At 37.7% G+C, this 21,793-nt stretch overlaps 1 protein-coding gene across 43 annotated transcripts in view; it reads right to left on the bottom strand.

The window, feature by feature from the left end:
- Positions 1 to 21,793, bottom strand: part of LOC128658091 (calpain-8-like) — a 268,397-nt gene that overhangs the window by 76,803 nt on the left and 169,801 nt on the right. For 29 of the 43 annotated variants that reach the window (XM_053712555.1, XM_053712553.1, XM_053712567.1 and 26 more), the window contains 3 exons: positions 20,454 to 20,525; positions 6,821 to 6,874; positions 3,281 to 3,358 (listed from right to left, as the gene is read on the bottom strand). In XM_053712555.1, coding sequence (XP_053568530.1) covers positions 3,281 to 3,358; positions 6,821 to 6,874; positions 20,454 to 20,525 — 204 coding nt within the window. The remainder of the gene's footprint in view (positions 1 to 3,280; positions 3,359 to 6,820; positions 6,875 to 20,453; positions 20,526 to 21,793) is intronic. The other 14 variants (XM_053712547.1, XM_053712559.1, XM_053712571.1 and 11 more) reach the window with 2 other exon arrangements.

Here is a 21,793-nt window from a genome sequence, read left to right as displayed (position 1 = left end):
ATTAAGAAGCATTAGTGATGTTACTAAACACTAGAAACGTTACTAAACACTAGTTGTAACTAAACACTAGAGACATTACTAAGCACTAGAGACATTTTGAAGCACTAGAGACGTTACTAAACACTAGAGACTATACGAAGCAATAGAGATGTAACATAACACTAGGGGGCCTATTTATGATGGCCCGTATTCAGCCTAATGCTGCTGTTTCCGCGCAAGTCTTCAGGCTTGCCGGAAACAGGAGTTAAGAAGCAGCGGTCTTAAGACCGCTGCTCCTTAACTCGTCCGCCTCCTCTGAGGCAGTGGACAGCAATCTACCCGATTGCATATGATTGATTGACACCCCCTAGTGGCGGCCGATTGGCCACAAATGTGCAGGGGGCGGCATTGCACAAGCAGTTCACCAAAACTGCTTGTGCAATGTTAAATGCCGACAGTGTATGCTACAGTAGATAATTTCTGTCCGACAGTTAATAAATCGGCCCCTAGAGATGTAACTAAACACTAGATACAAAAATAAGCACTAGAGAGGTTACTTAACACTAGAAATGTTACTAAGCACTAGAGACGTTACTAAGCACTAGAGACATTACTAACCAATAGAGACGTTACTAAGCACTAGAGACGTTACTAAGCACTAGAGATGTTACTAAGCAATAGAGAGGTACTAAGCAATAGAGACATTACTAAGCAATAGAGACATTACTAAGCACTAGAGATGTTACTAAGCAATAGAGATGGTACTAAGCACTAGAGACATTACTAAGCACTAGAGACATTAAGAAGCACTAGAGACATTACTAAAGACTAGAGACATTACTAAAGACTAGAAACGTTACTAAACACTAGAGACGTAACTAAACACTAGAGACGTAACTAAACACTAGAGACATAACTAAACACTAGAGACGTAACTAAACACTAGAGATGTTACTAAACACTAGAGACGTAACTAAACACTAGAGATGTAACTAAACACTAGAGACGTAACTAAACACTAGAGATGTAACTAAACACTAGAGATGTAACTAAACACTAAGGACGTAACTAAACACTAGAGATGTTACTAAACACTAGAGATGTTACTAAACACTAGAGACGTAACTAAACACTAGAGATGTTACTAAACACTAGAGACATAACTAAACACTAGAGATGTAACTAAACACTAAAGACGTAACTAAACACTAGAGATGTTACTAAACACTAGAGACGTAACTAAACACTAGAGATGTAACTAAACACTAAAGACGTAACTAAACACTAGAGATGTTACTAAACTCTAGAGCACTAGTTTTCAAACCTGTCCCCAGGCCTCCCTAACAGGCCAGATTTTGAGGATATCTGAACTGGATTTCAGGTGAAATAATCAGCTAATTAGTAAACATGGTTATTAACCTGTTCTCACCAAAGGTAATCCTGGAAATATGGCCTGTTGGGGAGGCCTGTGGACAGGTTTGGAAACCAGTGCACTAGAGACATTACTTTTGTTCATGTATAATTTTAATTAAATGACTAAAATTTATTTCACACGTTACACTTTTCTAAGGTATCTGAAGAAAAAGAAGTAAAAGAAAGTGAAACTGTTGCTGAAGAAAAAGCAGAGACTGTAGCTAAAGTAGAAGCAGTAAGTAATATTGCATAAAGTAGTACTCTAAACTCAAATTCCACTATGCAGAGTCATAGCTAAATAACTGAACACTAGAGTCATAGCGGAACACTAGAGAAATAAACACTAAAGTATAAACTCATAAGTAAATACTAGAGTTATAACTGAACAGTCACATCTAAATACTAGAAACAACAAAACATGAGACACATGAGATAAATTGTTAAACATTACAGACATATCTAAACACTAGGGACATTACTAAGCACTAGGGACATTATTAAACACTAGAGTCATATCTAAACACTAGAGACATTACTAAACACTAGAGTCATATCTAAACACTAGAGTCATATCTAAACACTAGAGTCATATCTAAACACTAGAGTAATATCTAAACACTAGGGACATTACTAAACACTAGAGTCATATCTAAACACTAGGGACATTACTAAACACTAGAGTCATATCTAAACACTAGGGACATTACTAAACACTAGAGTCATATCTAAACACTAGAGTCATATCTAAACACTAGAGACATTACTAAACACTAGAGTCATATCTAAACACTAGGGACATTACTAAACACTAGAGTCATATCTAAACACTAATGTCCCTAGTGTTTAGATATGACTCTAGTGTTTAGATATGACTCTAGTGTTTAGATATGACTCTAGTGTTTAGTAATGTCTCTAGTGTTTAGATATGACTCTAGTGTTTAGATATGACTCTAGTGTTTAGTAATGTCCCTAGTGTTTAGATATGACTCTAGTGTTTAGTAATGTCCCTAGTGTTTAGATATGACTCTAGTGTTTAGATATGACTCTAGTGTTTAGTAATGTCCCTAGTGTTTAGATATGACTCTAGTGTTTAGTAATGTCTCTAGTGTTTAGATTTGACTCTAGTGTTTAGTAATGTCTATAGTGCTTAGTAATGTCCCTAGTGTTTAGATATGACTCTAGTGTTTAGATATGACTCTAGTGTTTAGTAATGTCCCTAGTGTTTAGATATGACTCTAGTGTTTAGTAATGTCCCTAGTGTTTAGATATTAATCTAGTGTTTAGATATGACTCTAGTGTTTAGATATGACTCTAGTGTTTAGTAATGTCTCTAGTGTTTAGTAATGTCTCTAGTGTTTAGATATGACTCTAGTGTTCAATAATGTCCCTAGTGTTTAGTAATGTCTCTAGTGCTTAGTAATGTCCCTAGTGTTTAGATATGACTCTAGTGTTTAATAATGTCCCTAGTGTTTAGTAATGTCCCTAGTGCTTAGTAATGTCTCTAGTGTTTAGATATGACTCTAGTGTTTAATAATGTCCCTAGTGTTTAGTAATGTCCCTAGTGCTTAGTAATGTCCCTAGTGTTTAGATATGACTCTAGTGTTTAATAATGTCCCTAGTGTTTAGTAATGTCCCTAGTGCTTAGTAATGTCCCTAGTGTTTAGATATGTCTGTAATGTTTAACAATTTATCTCATGTGTCTAATGTTTTGTTGTTTCTAGTATTTAGATGTGACTGTTCAGTTATAACTCTAGTATTTACTTATGAGTTTATACTTTAGTGTTTATTTCTCTAGTGTTCCACTATGACTCTAGTGTTCAGTTATTTAGCTATGACTCTGCATAGTGGAGTTTGAGTTTAGAGTACTACTTTATGCAATATTACTTACTGCTTCTACTTTAGCTACAGTCTCTGCTTTTTCTTCAGCAACAGTTTCACTTTCTTTTACATCTTTTTCTTCAGATACCTTAGAAAAGTGTAACGTGTGAAATACATTTTAGTCATTTAATTAAAATTATGCATGAACAAAAGTAATGTCTCTAGTGCACTGGTTTTCAAACCTGTCCACAGGCCTCCCCAACAGGCCATATTTCCAGGATTACCTTTCGTGAGAACAGGTTAATAACCATGTTTACTAATTAGCTGATTATTTCACCTGAAATCCAGTTCAGATATCCTCAAAATCTGGCCTGTTAGGGAGGCCTGGGGACAGGTTTGAAAACTAGTGCTCTAGAGTTTAGTAACATCTCTAGTACTTCATAACATCTCTAGTGTTTAGTTACGTCTCTAGTGTTTAGTAACATCTCTAGTGTTTAGTTACATCTCTAGTGTTTAGTTACATCTCTAGTGTTTAGTTACGTCTCTAGTGTTTAGTAACATCTCTAGTGTTTAGTTACATCTCTAGTGTTTAGTTACATCTCTAGTGTTTAGTTACATCTCTAGTGTTTAGTTACGTCTCTAGTGTTTAGTAACATCTCTAGTGTTTAGTTACATCTCTAGTGTTTAGTTACATCTCTAGTGTTTAGTAACATCTCTAGTGTTTAGTTACATCTCTAGTGTTTAGTTACGTCTCTAGTGTTTAGTTACATCTCTAGTGTTTAGTTACATCTCTAGTGTTTAGTTACGTCTCTAGTGTTTAGTAACATCTCTAGTGTTTAGTTACATCTCTAGTGTTTAGTTACGTCTCTAGTGTTTAGTAACATCTCTAGTGTTTAGTTACGTCTTTAGTGTTTAGTTACATCTCTAGTGTTTAGTTACGTCTCTAGTGTTTAGTTACATCTCTAGTGTTTAGTTACGTCTTTAGTGTTTAGTAACGTCTTTAGTGTTTAGTTACGTCTCTAGTGTTTAGTAACATCTCTAGTGTTTAGTTACGTCTTTAGTGTTTAGTAACGTCTTTAGTGTTTAGTTACGTCTCTAGTGTTTAGTAACATCTCTAGTGTTTAGTTACGTCTCTAGTGTTTAGTAACATCTCTAGTGTTTAGTTACGTCTTTAGTGTTTAGTTACATCTCTAGTGTTTAGTTACGTCTCTAGTGTTTAGTTACATCTCTAGTGTTTAGTTACGTCTTTAGTGTTTAGTAACGTCTTTAGTGTTTAGTTACGTCTCTAGTGTTTAGTTACATCTCTAGTGTTTAGTTACGTCTTTAGTGTTTAGTTACATCTCTAGTGTTTAGTTACATCTCTAGTGTTTAGTAACATCTCTAGTGTTTAGTAACATCTCTAGTGTTTAGTTACGTCTTTAGTGTTTAGTTACATCTCTAGTGTTTAGTTACATCTCTAGTGTTTAGTTACGTCTCTAGTGTTTAGTTACATCTCTAGTGTTTAGTTACGTCTCTAGTGTTTAGTAACATCTCTAGTGTTTAGTTACGTCTCTAGTGTTTAGTTATGTCTCTAGTGTTTAGTTACGTCTCTAGTGTTTAGTTACGTCTCTAGTGTTTAGTAACGTTTCTAGTCTTTAGTAATGTCTCTAGTCTTTAGTAATGTCTCTAGTGCTTCTTAATGTCTCTAGTGCTTAGTAATGTCTCTAGTGCTTAGTACCATCTCTATTGCTTAGTAACATCTCTAGTGCTTAGTAATGTCTCTATTGCTTAGTAATGTCTCTATTGCTTAGTACCATCTCTATTGCTTAGTAACATCTCTAGTGCTTAGTAACGTCTCTAGTGCTTAGTAACGTCTCTATTGGTTAGTAATGTCTCTAGTGCTTAGTAACGTCTCTAGTGCTTAGTAACATTTCTAGTGTTAAGTAACCTCTCTAGTCCTTATTTTTGTATCTAGTGTTTAGTTACATCTCTAGGGGCCGATTTATTAACTGTCGGACAGAAATTATCTACTGTAGCATACACTGTCGGCATTTAACATTGCACAAGCAGTTTTGGTGAACTGCTTGTGCAATGCCGCCCCCTGCACATTTGTGGCCAATTGGCCGCTAGCAGGGGGTGTCAATCAATCATATGCAATCGGGTAGATTGCTGTCCACTGCCTCAGAGGAGGCGGACGAGTTAAGGAGCAGCGGTCTTAAGACCGCTGCTTCTTAACTCCTGTTTCCGGCAAGCCTGAAGACTTGCGCGGAAACAGCAGCATTAGGCTGAATACGGGCCATCATAAATAGGCCCCCTAGTGTTATGTTACATCTCTATTGCTTCGTATAGTCTCTAGTGTTTAGTAACGTGTCTAGTGCTTCAAAATGTCTCTAGTGCTTAGTAACATCTCTAGTGTTTAGTTACAACTAGTGTTTAGTAACGTTTCTAGTGTTTAGTAACATCACTAATGCTTCTTAATGTCTCTAGTGCTTAGCAACGTCTCTAGTGCTTAGTAATGTCTCTAGTGCTTAGTAACGTCCCTAGTGCTTAGTAACGTCTCTAGTGCTTAGTAACGTTTCTAGTGCTTAATAACATCTCTAGTGCTTAGTAATTTCTCTAGTGTTTAGTTACATCTAGTGTTTAGTAACGTTTCTATTGTTTAGTAACATCTCTAATGCTCCTTAATGTCTCTAGTGCTTAGTAACGTCTCTAGTGTTTAGTAACGTTTCTAGTGTTTAGTAACGTCTCTAGTGCTTAGTTATGTATCTAGTGTTTAGTTACATCTCTAGTGTTTAGTTATGTCTTTAGTGTTTAGTTATGTCTCTAGTGCTTCCTAAAGTCTCTACTGCTTCCTAAAGTCTCTAGTACTTCCTAAAGTCTCTAGTGTTTAGTAACATCTCTAGTGCTTAGTTATGTATCTAGTGTTTAGTTATGTCTCTAGTGCTTCCTAAAGTCTCCAGTGCTTCCTAAAGTCTCCAGTGCTTCCTAAAGTCTCTATTGCTTAGTAACGTCTCTAGTGCTTAGTAACCTCTCTAGTGTTTAGTAATTTCTCCAGTGCTTATCAATGTCTCTAGTGTTTAGATATGACTCTAGTACTTATTTATTCCCCTAGTGTTTACATATGACTCTAGTGTTTAGTAATGTCCCTAGTGTTTAGGTATTACTCTAGTTTTTAGTGATGCCCCTAGTGTTTAGATATTACTCTAGTGTTTAGTAATGTACCTAGTGTTTAGATATGACTCTGGTGTTATAACTCTAGTGTTAAGTAGTGTTTACATATGACTCTAGTGTTTAGATATGACTCTAATGTTAAATAATGTCCCTAGTGTTTAGATATTACTCTAGTTTTTAGTGATGTCCCTAGTGTTTAGATATTACTCTAGTGTTTAGTAATGTACCTAGTGTTTAGATATGACTCTGGTGTTAAATAATGTCCCTAGTGTTTTGATATGACTCTAGTTTTTAGTGATGTCTTTAGTGTTTAGATATGACTCCAGTGTTAAATAATGTCCCTAGTGTTTTGATATGACTCTAGTTTTTAGTGATGTCCCTAGTGTTTAGATATGACTCTGGTGTTAAGTAGTGTCCCTAGGGTTCAGTTTAGAGTACCACTTTTTGCAATATTACTTACTGCTTTTGCTTCAGCAACAGTTTCACTTTCTTTTACTTCTTTTTCTTCAGATACCTTACAGTGAAAAGAAACTTGAATGCATAATTATGAAGTGCATAATAAAAAGACAATACAATAACACACTCTGTCTGCATGCTCTATCTGAATCATGAAACATTAATTTAGATTTTTGTGTCAATTTAAGTCTGTCCCATGTTCAGTTCAGCACTGCACATAATATTATGTGCAATGCAGTACTCTCACCAGAGATGTTGTTGTGGCTTTCAATCTTACTCTATTAATGTCTGTAAGTTTTTTCTGAGACCTTATCTATGATCTTTAAAGCATATTAATTTATCAGTGTGTAGACAGGTGTCAGGTAAATGGATGCCATGTGATATATAATACTAGGGAGGGTAGGAGGCAATATTTGAGGAAGCCAGGCATGTCAATAATGTTAAAACAAATCAAATTGGGTGGATTAGTGCGCGCTAAAGGAAGGTATTGCTAAACACTACTCTAAAGATACAATCTCTGTATGTATCAAATACAAGTTAATAACCAAATAGTGAAGCCAAAGCTTCAAGATAGAGAAAAGTGCGCTAACAAGATGAAAGTATACACACCATATAAGGAATTGAAGTGAAAAATGTAATAAACATATAGAATAAGATACACAAATATATACACTAAAAATAGGCACGTCTCCCTGTAATGTAAATACAACTAGGAAAAAATCCTAATGAAAAAACAGGTTAAAACCTATAAATGATGAATAATGCAGATACTAATTGATAATCTATGACATAAAAAAGATATAGCATAAAAATGATAATTAAAAGATATGGCATAACAGTGATATCATAAAATAAAATAAAACTTAAAAGACAAGCACCAAGTTCATATGTATCAACACAGTGCAGGTGGCCGTATGCAAATGAATGCCGATATTGGAACAGTGGAAAGAAAATAACGGCTTGTACCACAAATAGATACAGTTTACTGTACCGTAAGTCAAGAGAGTGTTCAGAGGGTGTTACCGAGGAGAAGAAATCCTTCGGTCAAGGCTTGGAACGCGGCTGCAGTAACTGCCGTTCCTGGAGATAGAAGTGTGCAAACCTCTGCACATGTGAGTCGGCGTCTGACGTCACAGGCTTCTCATCGGCTCCTCTCAGGGTGTTACTCGCTGCTCCAGCAGCGTAAAGGAAAAGCAGCTGATTGCTGTGTCCTGGTGGGAACTTTCTGTGAAGGCAGACTTGGCTGCTGTAGGTATGTTTAATGATCCAATACAATAGTGGGGCACAAGTTATCCCTCACCTTGGGATATTCAAAGATGCTGGTAACCCGGGTTTAAAGTTGCAGTACAGGCTGTACTGAAATATCCCTTGCTGTTTCAAAGTCACAGTGTCACAAATGCAAGCAACGCGTTTCGCCCTCCCTTGGGCTTTATCAAGATCATCTTGATAAAGCCCAAGGGAGGGCGAAATGCATCGCTTGCATTTGTAACACTGTGACACTGTGACTTTGAAATCTATTTGTGGTACAAGCCGTTATTTTCTTTCCACTGTTCCAATATCGGCATTCATTTGCATACGGCCACCTGCACTGTGTTGATACATATGAACTTGGTAAAAATATCCCAATAGAGGGATATAAAAGTGCGCTGATATTGTAAAGGAAAACAAAAAACAATTTAAAACTAGATATTGTACTTTGAATATAGTAGATCAGGTCTACCGTATTAGTCCTGTTTAATGTCCATATATTGGTGGTAAATAAGGAGTACAGATGTCCTCTTGAAAGAGATGATGATGAATCAGGCTGCTCCTCTTGATCCCAGAGAGTATGGAACAACTGTTGAAGAAGAATAGAAAGAGGGCGCCACAATAGCGTGATATCGTCTGGAATGCAGGTATAGATAAAAGTAGATATTATGCTTACCAGATGGTGTGGCACTGTACTGTGACCAGTGCAAGAGAGCAGGCTAGCACTTAACAGTGGCTAGTACACTGTAGGAGTCAGGCTCCAAAGGCACTTGCTCTGGTTGCAACTTGGTGTTTATCTCCTGGTGTCTGGACTTCAGGTGCTGCAAAGGAGTGATCTTATGTGTGTTGTTCAGTGGGTATATATGAACCACAACACAGACAACTTCAAATAAAAAAGACTTTTAATATTTTATGACGCGTTTCTCAACCTACAAGGGTTGTTTCATCAGATAAAAAAAGTGAATGTTATCCTTATCAATTGTTGGCAAATGTGTATAAATTGCCAACAATTGTTAAGGATAACATTCACTTTTTTTATCTGATGAAACAACCCTTGTAGGTTGAGAAACGCGTCATAAAATATTAAAAGTCTTTTTTATTTGAAGTTGTCTGTGTTGTGGTTCATATATACCCACTGAACAACACACATAAGATCACTCCTTTGCAGCACCTGAAGTCCAGACACCAGGAGATAAACACCAAGTTGCAACCAGAGCAAGTGCCTTTGGAGCCTGACTCCTACAGTGTACTAGCCACTGTTAAGTGCTAGCCTGCTCTCTTGCACTGGTCACAGTACAGTGCCACACCATCTGGTAAGCATAATATCTACTTTTATCTATACCTGCATTCCAGACGATATCACGCTATTGTGGCGCCCTCTTTCTATTCTTCTTATATGAACTTGGTGCTTGTCTTTTAAGTTTTATTTTATTTTATGATATCACTGTTATGCCATATCTTTTAATTATCATTTTTATGCTATATCTTTTTTATGTCATAGATTATCAATTAGTATCTGCATTATTCATCATTTATAGGTTTTAACCTGTTTTTTCATTAGGATTTTTTCCTAGTTGTATTTACATTACAGGGAGACGTCCCTATTTTTAGTGTATATATTTGTGTATCTTATTCATAATGTCAATAATGTTGCACAATTTGGAATATGTGTAATTTCCCCCATTTATGTACCAAGGTTTTGCTTAGCTGGGACTTAAAACATCAGGGTCTTAACGGGCTGGGACTGGAATTCATAGAACATACACAAAATGTATTGGTCTATTAACATACTGTCCAACAATCACTGCTGCAGCAAAGATAAAAAAATGAGTAACTCAAAATATGCTACTTGCTTGTAAAATAAAATTCAATAGTGTTCTGTATAGCAGGTTAATTATACTGTGGTAATATTTGTCTATTTTCAGTTGTGTAACATCTATATAAACTAGGGTGCGTTGTGGTGTCTTGCTATACAGATGCTGAAGGGTTAATAATTTAACCCTTGCTTGTTTATTTTGGTACTTGCTGAAAAGTTATTCTTCTGATGCAACTTATGTGCTTGAGAGTAAGGGAGGTAACGAGGAGCTTGATGATTTAATCTGCATTAAAAAGTGCAAAAAACAAATGCTTTAATATATAGCACATTTGTTATTGCACTGTTGTTTGCATATAACTATCCGCTAGATTTACAGTTTTGTCGGTAAAGACCCGCATAGCTAACGCTGCTTTTTTTCCCAACGCACCCTTCCAACAACACTGGTATTTAGAGTTGTCTGAGGGGCTGCTTTAGGCTCAAAAAAATTGTGCGTTGAGCCTAATTTAGCTCCACTTCAACATTGTAGGTAGGTGGCGGCGATGTTAGGGAGGGCAGATTAGGGGTTAATACTATTTATTCTAGTGTTTGCGAGGCGAGAGTGCGGCGGTTTAGGGGTTAATACATTTATTATAGTGGAGGCGAGGTCCGGTCGGCAGATTAGGGGTTAATAAGTGTAGTTAGGTAGCGGCGACGTTGGGGGGGTCAGATTAGGGGTTAATAAATATAATATAGGGGTCGGCGATGTTAGGGGCAGCAGATTAGGGGTTCATAGCTATAATGTAGGTGGCGGCGGTGTCCGGTCGGCAGATTAGGGGTTCAAATTTTTTATTATAGTGGCGGCGATGTGTGTGGGGGGGGCCTCGGTTTAGGGGTTCATAGGTAGTTTATGGGTGTTAGTGTACTTTAGAGCACAGTAGTTAAGAGCTTTATATTCCGGCGTTAGCCCATAAAGCTCTTAACTACTAACTTTTTTTGTTGGTAGGAGTCTTGTCGGTAGAGGGTCTACCGCTCACTTCTCCCAAGACTCCAAATACCGGCGTTAGGCAGATCCCATTGAAAAGATAGGATACGCAATTGACGTAAGGGGATATGCGGTAGCCTGGAATCGCGGTAGGGAAGTGAGCGTTAGACCCTTTCCTGCCTGACTCTAAATACCAGCGGGCGGTAAAAAGCAGCATTAGGACCCCTTAACGCTGCTTTTGACGGCTTACGCCAAACTCTAAATCTAGGTGTATGTGTTTAAACCATGCAAAGGGGTTAAACACATACACCTAGATTACGTGTTTTGCGTTTGTGTTTTAACGCTAAAAGAATGGCCATTTCAGCGTTAAAACAGCAACACAGCCATTGCCAGTCTTGACGGTATAGCTGTACCGCAAGCATTTTAACCTGTAACGTAATGTCAGTCCTGCATTTAAAAAAACACAACGTTTCTCTTGTTAAGTGTATCCAGTCCACGGATCATCCATTACTTATGGGATATTAACTCCTCCCCAACAGGAAGTGCAAGAGGATTCACCCAGCAGAGCAGCTATATAGCTCCTCCCCTAACTGCCATTACCAGTCATTCTCTTGCACCCAACGAATAGATAGGATGTGTGAGAGGACTGTGGTGATTATACTTAGTTTCATACCTTCAATCAAAAGTTTGTTATTTTATAATAGCACCGGAGTGTGTTATTCCTTCTCTGGTAGAATTTGAAGAAGAATCTACCTGAGTTTTTCTATGATTTTAGCCGGAGTAGTTAAGATCATATTGCTGTTTCTCGGCCATCTGAGGAGAGGTAAACTTCAGATCAGGGGACAGCGGGCAGATTAATCTGCAAAGAGGTATGTAGCAGCTTATTATTTTCTGACAATGGAATTGATGAGAAAATTCTGCCATACCGATATAATGTAAACTCAGCCTTAAATGCAGTAGCAGCAACTGGTATCAGGCTGTCATGTATGTATATTTTACACTTCAGTATTCTGGGGAATGGCACTTCACTGGAATTATACTGTATGCATAAAACTTTAGCCTAATTTGAAGGGACTAGCAACAGGCTTTTTAATAACAGTCAATTTATTAATGTTAAACGTTTTTTGCTGGCATGTAAAATCGTTTAATTTTCTGAGGTACTGGGTGAAAAAATGTTTTGGGCACTATTTTTTTCCACTTGGCAGTCGTTTTATTTAATTTATGACAGTTTACTGATCTCTCTCACTGTTATGTGTGAGGGGGAGGGACCTTTTTTGGTGCTTTTGCTACGCATCAAAAAATTCAGTCAGAAGTTTATTGTCTTCCCTGCATGATCCGGTTCATCTCTACAGAACTCAGGGGTCTTCAAAACTTGTTTTGAGGGAGGTAATCACTCACAGCAGAGCTGTGAGATTGTAGTTGACTGTGATAAAAAAAAAAAAAGTTTATTTCTGTATTTTTTTTTTTTTTTTTCTGCTATCAGGGTTAGTTATCCTTTGCTAATGGGAGCAATCCTTTGCTAAAATTGTGTTTTTTACAAAGATTTGATGCTATAACTTTTCAGTTTATTAATTTTCAACTGTCATAACTTTTTCTGTGCTTCTTATAGGCACAGTACATTTTCATATTATAGTAAATTACTTGAAAAGTATTTCCAAGTTGCTAGTTTATTTGCTAGTGTGTTAAACATGTCTGATTCAGAGGAAGATATCTGTGCTATATGTGCTAAAGCCAAAGTGGAGCCCAATAGAAATTTATGTACTAACTGTATTGATGCTACTTTAAATAAAAGTCAATCTGTACAAATTGAACATATTTCACCAAACAACGAGGGGAGAGTTATGCCGACTAACTCGCCTCACGTGTCAGTACCTGCATCTCCCGCTCGGGAGGTGCGTGATATTGTAGCGCCGAGTACATCTGGGCGGCCATTACAAATCACATTACAGGATATGGCTACTGTTATGACTGAAGTTTTGGCTAAATTACCAGAACTAAGAGGTAAGCGTGATCACTCTGGGGTGAGAACAGAGTGCGCTGATAATATTAGGGCCATGTCAGACACTGCGTCACAATTTGCAGAACATGAGGACGGAGAGCTTCATTCTGCGGGTGACGGTTCTGATCCAAACAAACTGGATTCAGATATTTCAAATTTTAAATTTAAGCTGGAAAACCTCCGTGTATTACTAGGGGAGGTGTTAGCGGCTCTGAATGATTGTAACACAGTTGCAATACCAGAGAAAATGTGTAGGTTGGATAAATATTTTGCGGTACCGGCGAGTACTGACGTTTTTCCTATACCTAAGAGACTTACTGAAATTGTTACTAAGGAGTGGGATAGACCCGGTGTGCCGTTCTCACCCCCTCCGATATTTAGAAAGATGTTTCCAATAGACGCCACCACACGGGACTTATGGCAAACGGTCCCTAAGGTGGAGGGAGCAGTTTCTACTTTAGCTAAGCGTACCACTATCCCGGTGGAGGATAGCTGTGCCTTTTCAGATCCAATGGATAAAAAGTTAGAGGGTTACCTTAAGAAAATGTTTGTTCAACAAGGTTTTATATTGCAACCTCTTGCATGCATTGCGCCTGTCACGGCTGCAGCAGCATTTTGGTTTGAGTCTCTGGAAGAGACACTTGAATCAGCTCCATTAGATGAGATTACACACAAGCTTAAAGCCCTTAAGTTAGCTAACTCATTTATTTCAGATGCCGTAGTACATTTAACTAAACTTACGGCTAAGAATTCCGGATTCGCCATTCAGGCACGCAGAGCACTGTGGCTAAAATCCTGGTCAGCTGACGTTACTTCTAAATCTAAATTGCTTAATATACCTTTCAAAGGGCAGACCTTATTCGGGCCCGGGTTGAAAGAAATTATCGCTGACATTACAGGAGGTAAAGGCCATGCCCTGCCTCAAGACAGAGCCAAACCTAAGGCTAGACAGTCTAATTTTCGTTCCTTTCGTAATTTCAAAGCAGGAGCAGCATCAACTTCCTCTGCACCAAAACAGGAAGGAGCTGTTGCTCGCTACAGACAAGGCTGGAGACCTAACCAGTCCTGGAACAAGGGCAAGCAGGCCAGGAAACCTGCTGCTGCCCCTAAGACAGCATGAATCGAGGGCCCCCGATCCGGGAACGGATCTAGTGGGGGGCAGACTTTCTCTCTTCGCCCAGGCTTGGGCAAGAGATGTCCAGGATCCCTGGGCGTTAGAGATCATATCTCAGGGATACCTTCTAGACTTCAAATTCTCTCCCCCAAGAGGGAGATTTCATCTGTCAAGGTTGTCAACAAACCAAATAAAGAAAGAGGCGTTTCTACGCTGCGTACAAGATCTTTTATTAATGGGAGTGATCCATCCGGTTCCGCGGTCGGAACAAGGACAAGGGTTTTACTCAAATCTGTTTGTGGTTCCCAAAAAAGAGGGAACTTTCAGGCCAATCTTGGATTTAAAGATCCTAAACAAATTCCTAAGAGTTCCATCGTTCAAAATGGAAACTATTCGGACAATTTTACCCATGATCCAAAAGGGTCAGTACATGACCACAGTGGATTTAAAGGATGCTTACCTTCACATACCGATTCACAAAGATCATTACCGGTATCTAAGGTTTGCCTTTCTAGACAGGCATTACCAGTTTGTAGCTCTTCCATTCGGATTGGCTACGGCTCCGAGAATCTTCACAAAGGTTCTGTGTGCTCTTCTGGCGGTACTAAGACCGCGAGGAATTGCGGTAGCTCCGTACCTAGACGACATTCTGATACAAGCTTCAAGCTTTCAAACTGCCAAGTCTCATACAGAGTTAGTACTGGCATTTCTAAGGTCGCATGGATGGAAGGTGAACGAAAAGAAGAGTTCTCTCTTTCCACTCACAAGAGTTCCCTTCTTGGGGACTCTTATAGATTCTGTAGAAATGAAGATTTACCTGACAGAAGACAGGTTAACAAAGCTTCAAAATGCATGCCGTGTCCTTCATTCCATTCAACACCCGTCAGTAGCTCAATGCATGGAGGTGATCGGCTTAATGGTAGCAGCAATGGACATAGTACCCTTTGCACGTCTACATCTCAGACCGCTGCAATTGTGCATGCTAAGTCAGTGGAATGGGGATTACTCAGACTTGTCCCCTACTCTGAATCTGGATCAAGAGACCAGAAATTCTCTTCTATGGTGGCTTTCTCGGCCACATCTGTCCAGGGGGATGCCATTCAGCAGGCCGGACTGGACAATTGTAACAACAGACGCCAGCCTACTAGGTTGGGGCGCTGTCTGGAATTCTCTGAAGGCTCAGGGACAATGGAATCAGGAGGAGAGTCTCCTACCAATAAACATTCTGGAATTGAGAGCAGTTCTCAATGCCCTTCTGGCTTGGCCCCAGTTAACAACTCGGGGGTTCATCAGGTTTCAGTCGGACAACATCACGACTGTAGCTTACATCAACTATCAGGGAGGGACAAGAAGCTCCCTAGCAATGATGGAAGTATCAAAGATAATTCGCTGGGCAGAGTCTCACTCTTGCCACCTGTCAGCAATCCACATCCCGGGAGTGGAGAACTGGGAGGCGGATTTCTTAAGTCGTCAGACTTTTCATCCGGGGGAGTGGGAAATTCATCCGGAGGTCTTTGCCCAAATACTTCGACGTTGGGGCAAACCAGAGATAGATCTCATGGCGTCTCGACAGAATGCCAAGCTTCCTCGTTACGGGTCCAGATCCAGGGATCCGGGAGCGGTTCTGATAGATGCTTTGACAGCACCTTGGACCTTCGGGATGGCTTATGTGTTTCCACCCTTCCCGATGCTTCCTCGATTGATTGCCAGAATCAAACAGGAGAGAGCATCAGTGATTCTAATAACGCCTGCATGGCCACGCAGGACTTGGTATGCAGATCTAGTGGACATGTCATCCTGTCCACCTTGGTCGCTACCTCTGAAACAGGACCTTCTGATCCAGGGTCCCTTCAAACATCAAAATCTAATTTCTCTGAAGCTGACTGCTTGGAAATTGAACGCTTGATTTTATCAAAACGTGGTTTTTTTGAGTCAGTTATTGATACCTTAATACAGGCTAGGAAGCCTGTTACCAGAAATATTTACCATAAGATATGGCGCAAATACTTATATTGGTGCGAATCCAAGAGTTACTCATGGAGTAAGGTTAGGATTCCGAGGATATTGTCTTTTCTACAAGAAGGTTTAGAAAAGGGTTTATCCGCTAGTTCCTTAAAGGGACAGATTTCAGCTCTGTCCATTCTTTTACACAAACGTCTGTCAGATGTTCCGGACGTTCAAGCTTTTTGTCAGGCTTTAGCTAGGATCAAGCCTGTGTTTAAAACTGTTGCTCCACCATGGAGTTTGAACTTAGTTCTTAATGTTTTACAGGGGGTTCCGTTTGAACCCCTTCATTCCATTGATATCAAGTTGTTATCTTGGAAAGTTCTGTTTTTAATGGCGATTTCCTCGGCTCGAAGAGTCTCTGAGTTATCTGCCTTACATTGTGATTCTCCTTATCTGATTTTTCATTCAGACAAGGTAGTTCTGCGTACTAAACCTGGGTTCCTACCTAAGGTGGTCACTAACAGGAATATCAATCAAGAGATTGTGGTTACATCTTTGTGTCCTAATCCTTCTTCGAAAAAGGAACGTCTGCTACACAATCTAGATGTAGTCCGTGCCCTGAAATTTTATTTACAGGCAACTAAGGATTTTCGACAAACGTCTTCCCTGTTTATCGTTTATTCTGGTCAGAGGAGAGGTCAAAAAGCTTCGGCTACCTCTCTCTCCTTTTGGCTTCGTAGCATAATACGGTTAGCCTATGAGACTGCTGGACAGCAGCCTCCTGAAAGAATTACAGCACATTCTACTAGAGCTGTGGCTTCCACTTGGGCCTTTAAGAATGAGGCTTCTGTTGAACAGATTTGCAAGGCTGCAACTTGGTCTTCTCTTCATACTTTTTCCAAATTTTACAAATTTGACACTTTTGCTTCTTCGGAGGCTGTTTTTGGGAGAAAGGTTCTTCAGGCAGTGGTTCCTTCCGTATAAAGAGCCTGCCTGTCCCTCCCGTCATCCGTGTACTTTAGCTTTGGTATTGGTATCCCATAAGTAATGGATGATCCGTGGACTGGATACACTTAACAAGAGAAAACATAATTTATGCTTACCTGATAAATTTATTTCTCTTGTAGTGTATCCAGTCCACGGCCCGCCCTGTCACTTTAAGGCAGGTAATTTTTCCATTAAACTACAGTCACCACTGTACCCTATGGTTTTCCTTTCTCTGCATGTTTTCGGTCGAATGACTGGTAATGGCAGTTAGGGGAGGAGCTATATAGCTGCTCTGCTGGGTGAATCCTCTTGCACTTCCTGTTGGGGAGGAGTTAATATCCCATAAGTAATGGATGATCCGTGGACTGGATACACTACAAGAGAAATAAATTTATCAGGTAAGCATAAATTATGTTTTTTGCGTGGGATTTCCATAGCGCTGCCATTACAAGTTTTGCAGTGAGGCTAAAAAGCTTGCGTTACAGCCTATACCAACACAATCCCTTTCGCAATCTGAGAGCAGTAGTTATGAGTTTTACGCAACAAAACTGTTACACAAAACTCATAACTAAAGTGTTACAAAGTACATTAACACCTATAAACTACCTATTAACCCCTATTCCTCCGCCCTCCCGCATTGCAAACACTATATTAAAGTTATTAACCCCTAATCTGCCACTCCCGACATCGCCGCCACTAATAAAATGTATTAACCCCTATTCCGTCGCTCTCCGACATCACCGCCACTATAATAAGGTTATTAACCCCTATTCCCCCGCACCCTAACATTGCCCACACTATAATAAAGATTTTAACCCCTATTCCGCAGCTCCCCAACATCGCCACCACTATATAAAGTTATTAACCTCTAAACCTCTGGCCTCCCACATCACTGCCACTAAATAAACCTATTAACCCCTAAACCACCAGCCCCCACATCGCAAAAAACTAAATTAAACTATTGCTGAAGATATGTACATATTCTTTTCAACAAAGGTACCCAAGAGAACAAACTACATTTGTTAGTAGAAGTTAATTTTACAATGACATGCTCTATCAGAATCATTGCAGATTAAATTTGTCTTTCCGAGTCCTAGCACTCAGTATGGTTTAATAATACTACTATAATTTTATTGGCTTGTTTTGGAGTGGGCGGGGCTATGCAAACAATAAATGGGCGTGGCTCTGCTGCAAAGTGTCCCTGGAATACTTTTCAAACATTGGCAACTATGGTGCTTAGCTATGTCTAGTACATAGGAATATTTTTAGGTTATAGCAATATCTCTGGTTCATAGTCATATCTCTAGTGTATAGTATTGTCTTTAGTGTATATCTGTTGTGCTCAGATGATATAAGTGAACATATTAATGCAGTTTGTGACTTCAGTTTACAGAACTGCTTCATGGAATATTACTTACTGCTTCATGCAATATTACTTACTGATTCATACAATATTACTTACTTATTACTTACTGCTTCATACAATATTACTTACTGCTTCATACAATATTGCTTACTTATTACTTACTGCTTCATACAATATTACTTACTGCTTCATGCAATATTACTGCTTCATGCAATATTACTTACTGCTTCATGCAATATTAGTTACTGATTCATACAATATTACTTACTTATTACTTACTGCTTCATACAATATTACTTACTGCTTCATACAATATTGCTTACTTATTACTTACTGCTTCATACAATATTACTTACTGCTTCATGCAATATTACTTACTGCTTCATGCAATATTACTTACTGCTTCATGCAATATTACTTACTGCTTCATACAATATTACTTACTGCTTCATGCAATATTACTTACTGCTTCATGCAATATTACTTACTGCTTCATGCAATATTACTTATTGCTTCATGCAATATTACTGCTTCATGCAATATTACTTACTGCTTCATACAATATTACTTACTGCTTCATGCAATATTACTTATTGCTTCATGCAATATTACTGCTTCATGCAATATTACTTACTGCTTCATACAATATTACTTACTACTTCATGCAATATTACTTACTGCTTCATGCAATAATACTTACTGCTTCATACAATATTACTTACTACTTCATGCAATATTACTTACTGCTTCATGCAATAATACTTACTGCTTCATGCAATATTACTTACTTATTACTTACTGCTTCATACAATATTACTTACTGCTTCATGCAATATTACTTACTGCTTCATTTAATATTACTTACTGCTTCATGCAATATTACTTACTGTTTCATACAATACTACTTACTGCTTCATGCAATATTACTTACTGTTTCATACAATATTACTTACTGCTTCAAGCAATATTACTTACTGCGTCATACAATATTACTTACTGCTTCATACAATATTACTTACTGTTTCATACAATATTACTTACTGCTTCATGCAATATTACTTACTACTTCATGCAATATTACTGCTTCATGCAATATTACTTACTGCTTCATGCAATATTACTTACTGCTTCATACAATATTACTTACTGCTTCATGCAATATTACTTACTGCTTCATGCAATATTACTTACTGCTTCATGTAATATTACTTACTACTTCATGCAATATTACAAACTGCTTCATGCAATATTACTTACTGCTTCATACAATATTACTTACTGCTTCATACAATATTACTTGCTGCTTCATACAATATTACTTACTGCTTCATACAATATTACTTACTGCTTCATACAATATTACTTAATGCTTCATACAATATTACTTGCTGCTTCATACAATATTACTTACTGCTTCATGCAATATTACTTACTGCTTCATACAATATTACTTACTGCTTCATACAATATTACTTGCTGCTTCATACTATATTACTTACTGCTTCATACAATATTACTTACTGCTTTATACAATATTACTTACTGCTTCATACAATATTACTTACTGCTTCATGCAATATTACTTACTGCTTCATACAATATTACTTACTGCTTTATACAATATTACTTACTGCTTCATACAATATTACTTACTGCTTCATGTAATATTACTACTTCATGCAATATTACAAACTGCTTCATACAATATTACTTACTGCTTCATACAATATTACTTACTGTTTCATACAATACTACTTACTGCTTCATACAATATTACTTACTACTTCATACAATATTACTTACTGCTTTATACAATATTACTTACTGCTTCATACAATATTACTTACTGCTTCATGCAATATTACTTACTGCTTCATACAATATTACTTACTGCTTTATACAATATTACTTACTGCTTCATACAATATTACTTACTGCTTCATGCAATATTACTTACTGCTTCATGCAATATTACTTACTACTTCATGCAATATTACAAACTGCTTCATACAATATTACTTACTGCTTCATACAATATAACTTACTGTTTCATACAATACTACTTACTGCTTCATACAATATTACTTACTGCTTCATACAATATTACTTACTGCTTCATACAATATTACTTACTGCTTCATACAATATTACTTACTGCTTCATACAATATTACTTACTGCTTCATACAATATTACTTACTGTTTCAACCACAGTCTCTGCTTTCTCCTCGGCTGGTTTGCCACTCTCTTTTACTTCTTTTTCTTCAGATACCTTAGAAAATTGAAAAGTAGAAAAGAAATGCTAGTACCTGTGATACAATAATGCGTATACAAAAATGTGAAAGTAAGACAGGTTACAAATTGTTACATTTGAATTATACATATTCTACATAAATCATGATCACAATCTGGCAATACAAATTCATAGTAATACAAAAATGTATAACCACTTGAAAATAACTAAACTAAGAAGTGGTTAAAGGCTTATGAGCATTATACCAGATATACACTGTTGGTTAAACGTTTACCAATTATATAAAAAATTGGCTATTTTTAATGAAAATACATTTCAATTATGCAAAATGATTAACACATTCATTATTGTTCTCTTTTCTCAGTCATCTACTTCATATTACAATCAAGTTATAACATTTCAATCATGGTTCAGAAGATCTGCTGGTGTTAAAATAAACTCCCTATTACTGAGATATTTTGCGCTCCACTTGTAATCTGGCTCTTAATGTTTTAGACATTTGTTTAGGTATTTATAGAGCAGTGACTGTCCTTTTCACACCTTCTTTTCTTTTAGCAAAGGTAGTAATATTTTGCCCTTTTATGTCAGTTACATGCAGAAATCTGACCCCTTTCATGTGTAATTCCTTTTACTAATTTATTTTGAAGCCAACATACTTTAGAAATATCACAACATACTTCATCATATTCTTTTAATATTTCACCCCTTACATTAAGCCTCTCTCTGCTCCCTATTAATCTAGACTTGCCTGATATCTATACTTCACAAATTAACCCCTTCTGCTATATCCAGTGGGTCTTAGACCTAGGCAACACCCATCCCTCACTGCCAAATTTTGAAATTAGAGAGGATATGTAGTACTCCTGTAAATAAATAAATATCCTTTAAAGAAAAAAATATTACAGATGTTAATTGACCTGATTTTATTATAATCTGAGAATGGGTAATGTTGTAGAGAGGGAAAAGCTGAAAGGGCCACTCATTGAGGTGCCATCTTTTAGTTTTACCTCTTTTTCTGCATTTAATTAATTTTTAACTGCTTCCTGTTCATTTTTATCAGACTCCTTATGGAAGCAAATGATACAAAACAGATGTTAGTTATCATCACATTACATTTACATATGAGACCTCCTAACCGTCTCAGATCCTGTGTGATTTTCGCAGGGTGGGAGGTCTGATCCATTTTCCACCTGCAGGTTCTCGGCCAGGGCAAATATCTGCATTTTTCAGGGATTACCCCATCTTCAAGCAGGACCGGCCTTCCCCACCGTCATGCCCTCAGCACA

The sequence above is a fragment of the Bombina bombina genome, chromosome 4 (genome assembly GCF_027579735.1).
Source record: "Bombina bombina isolate aBomBom1 chromosome 4, aBomBom1.pri, whole genome shotgun sequence".
NCBI classification, from domain to species: domain Eukaryota; kingdom Metazoa; phylum Chordata; class Amphibia; order Anura; family Bombinatoridae; genus Bombina; species Bombina bombina.
The sequence above is the reverse complement of the archived record's forward strand: the minus strand, read 5'-3'. Positions and strand labels throughout refer to the sequence as shown.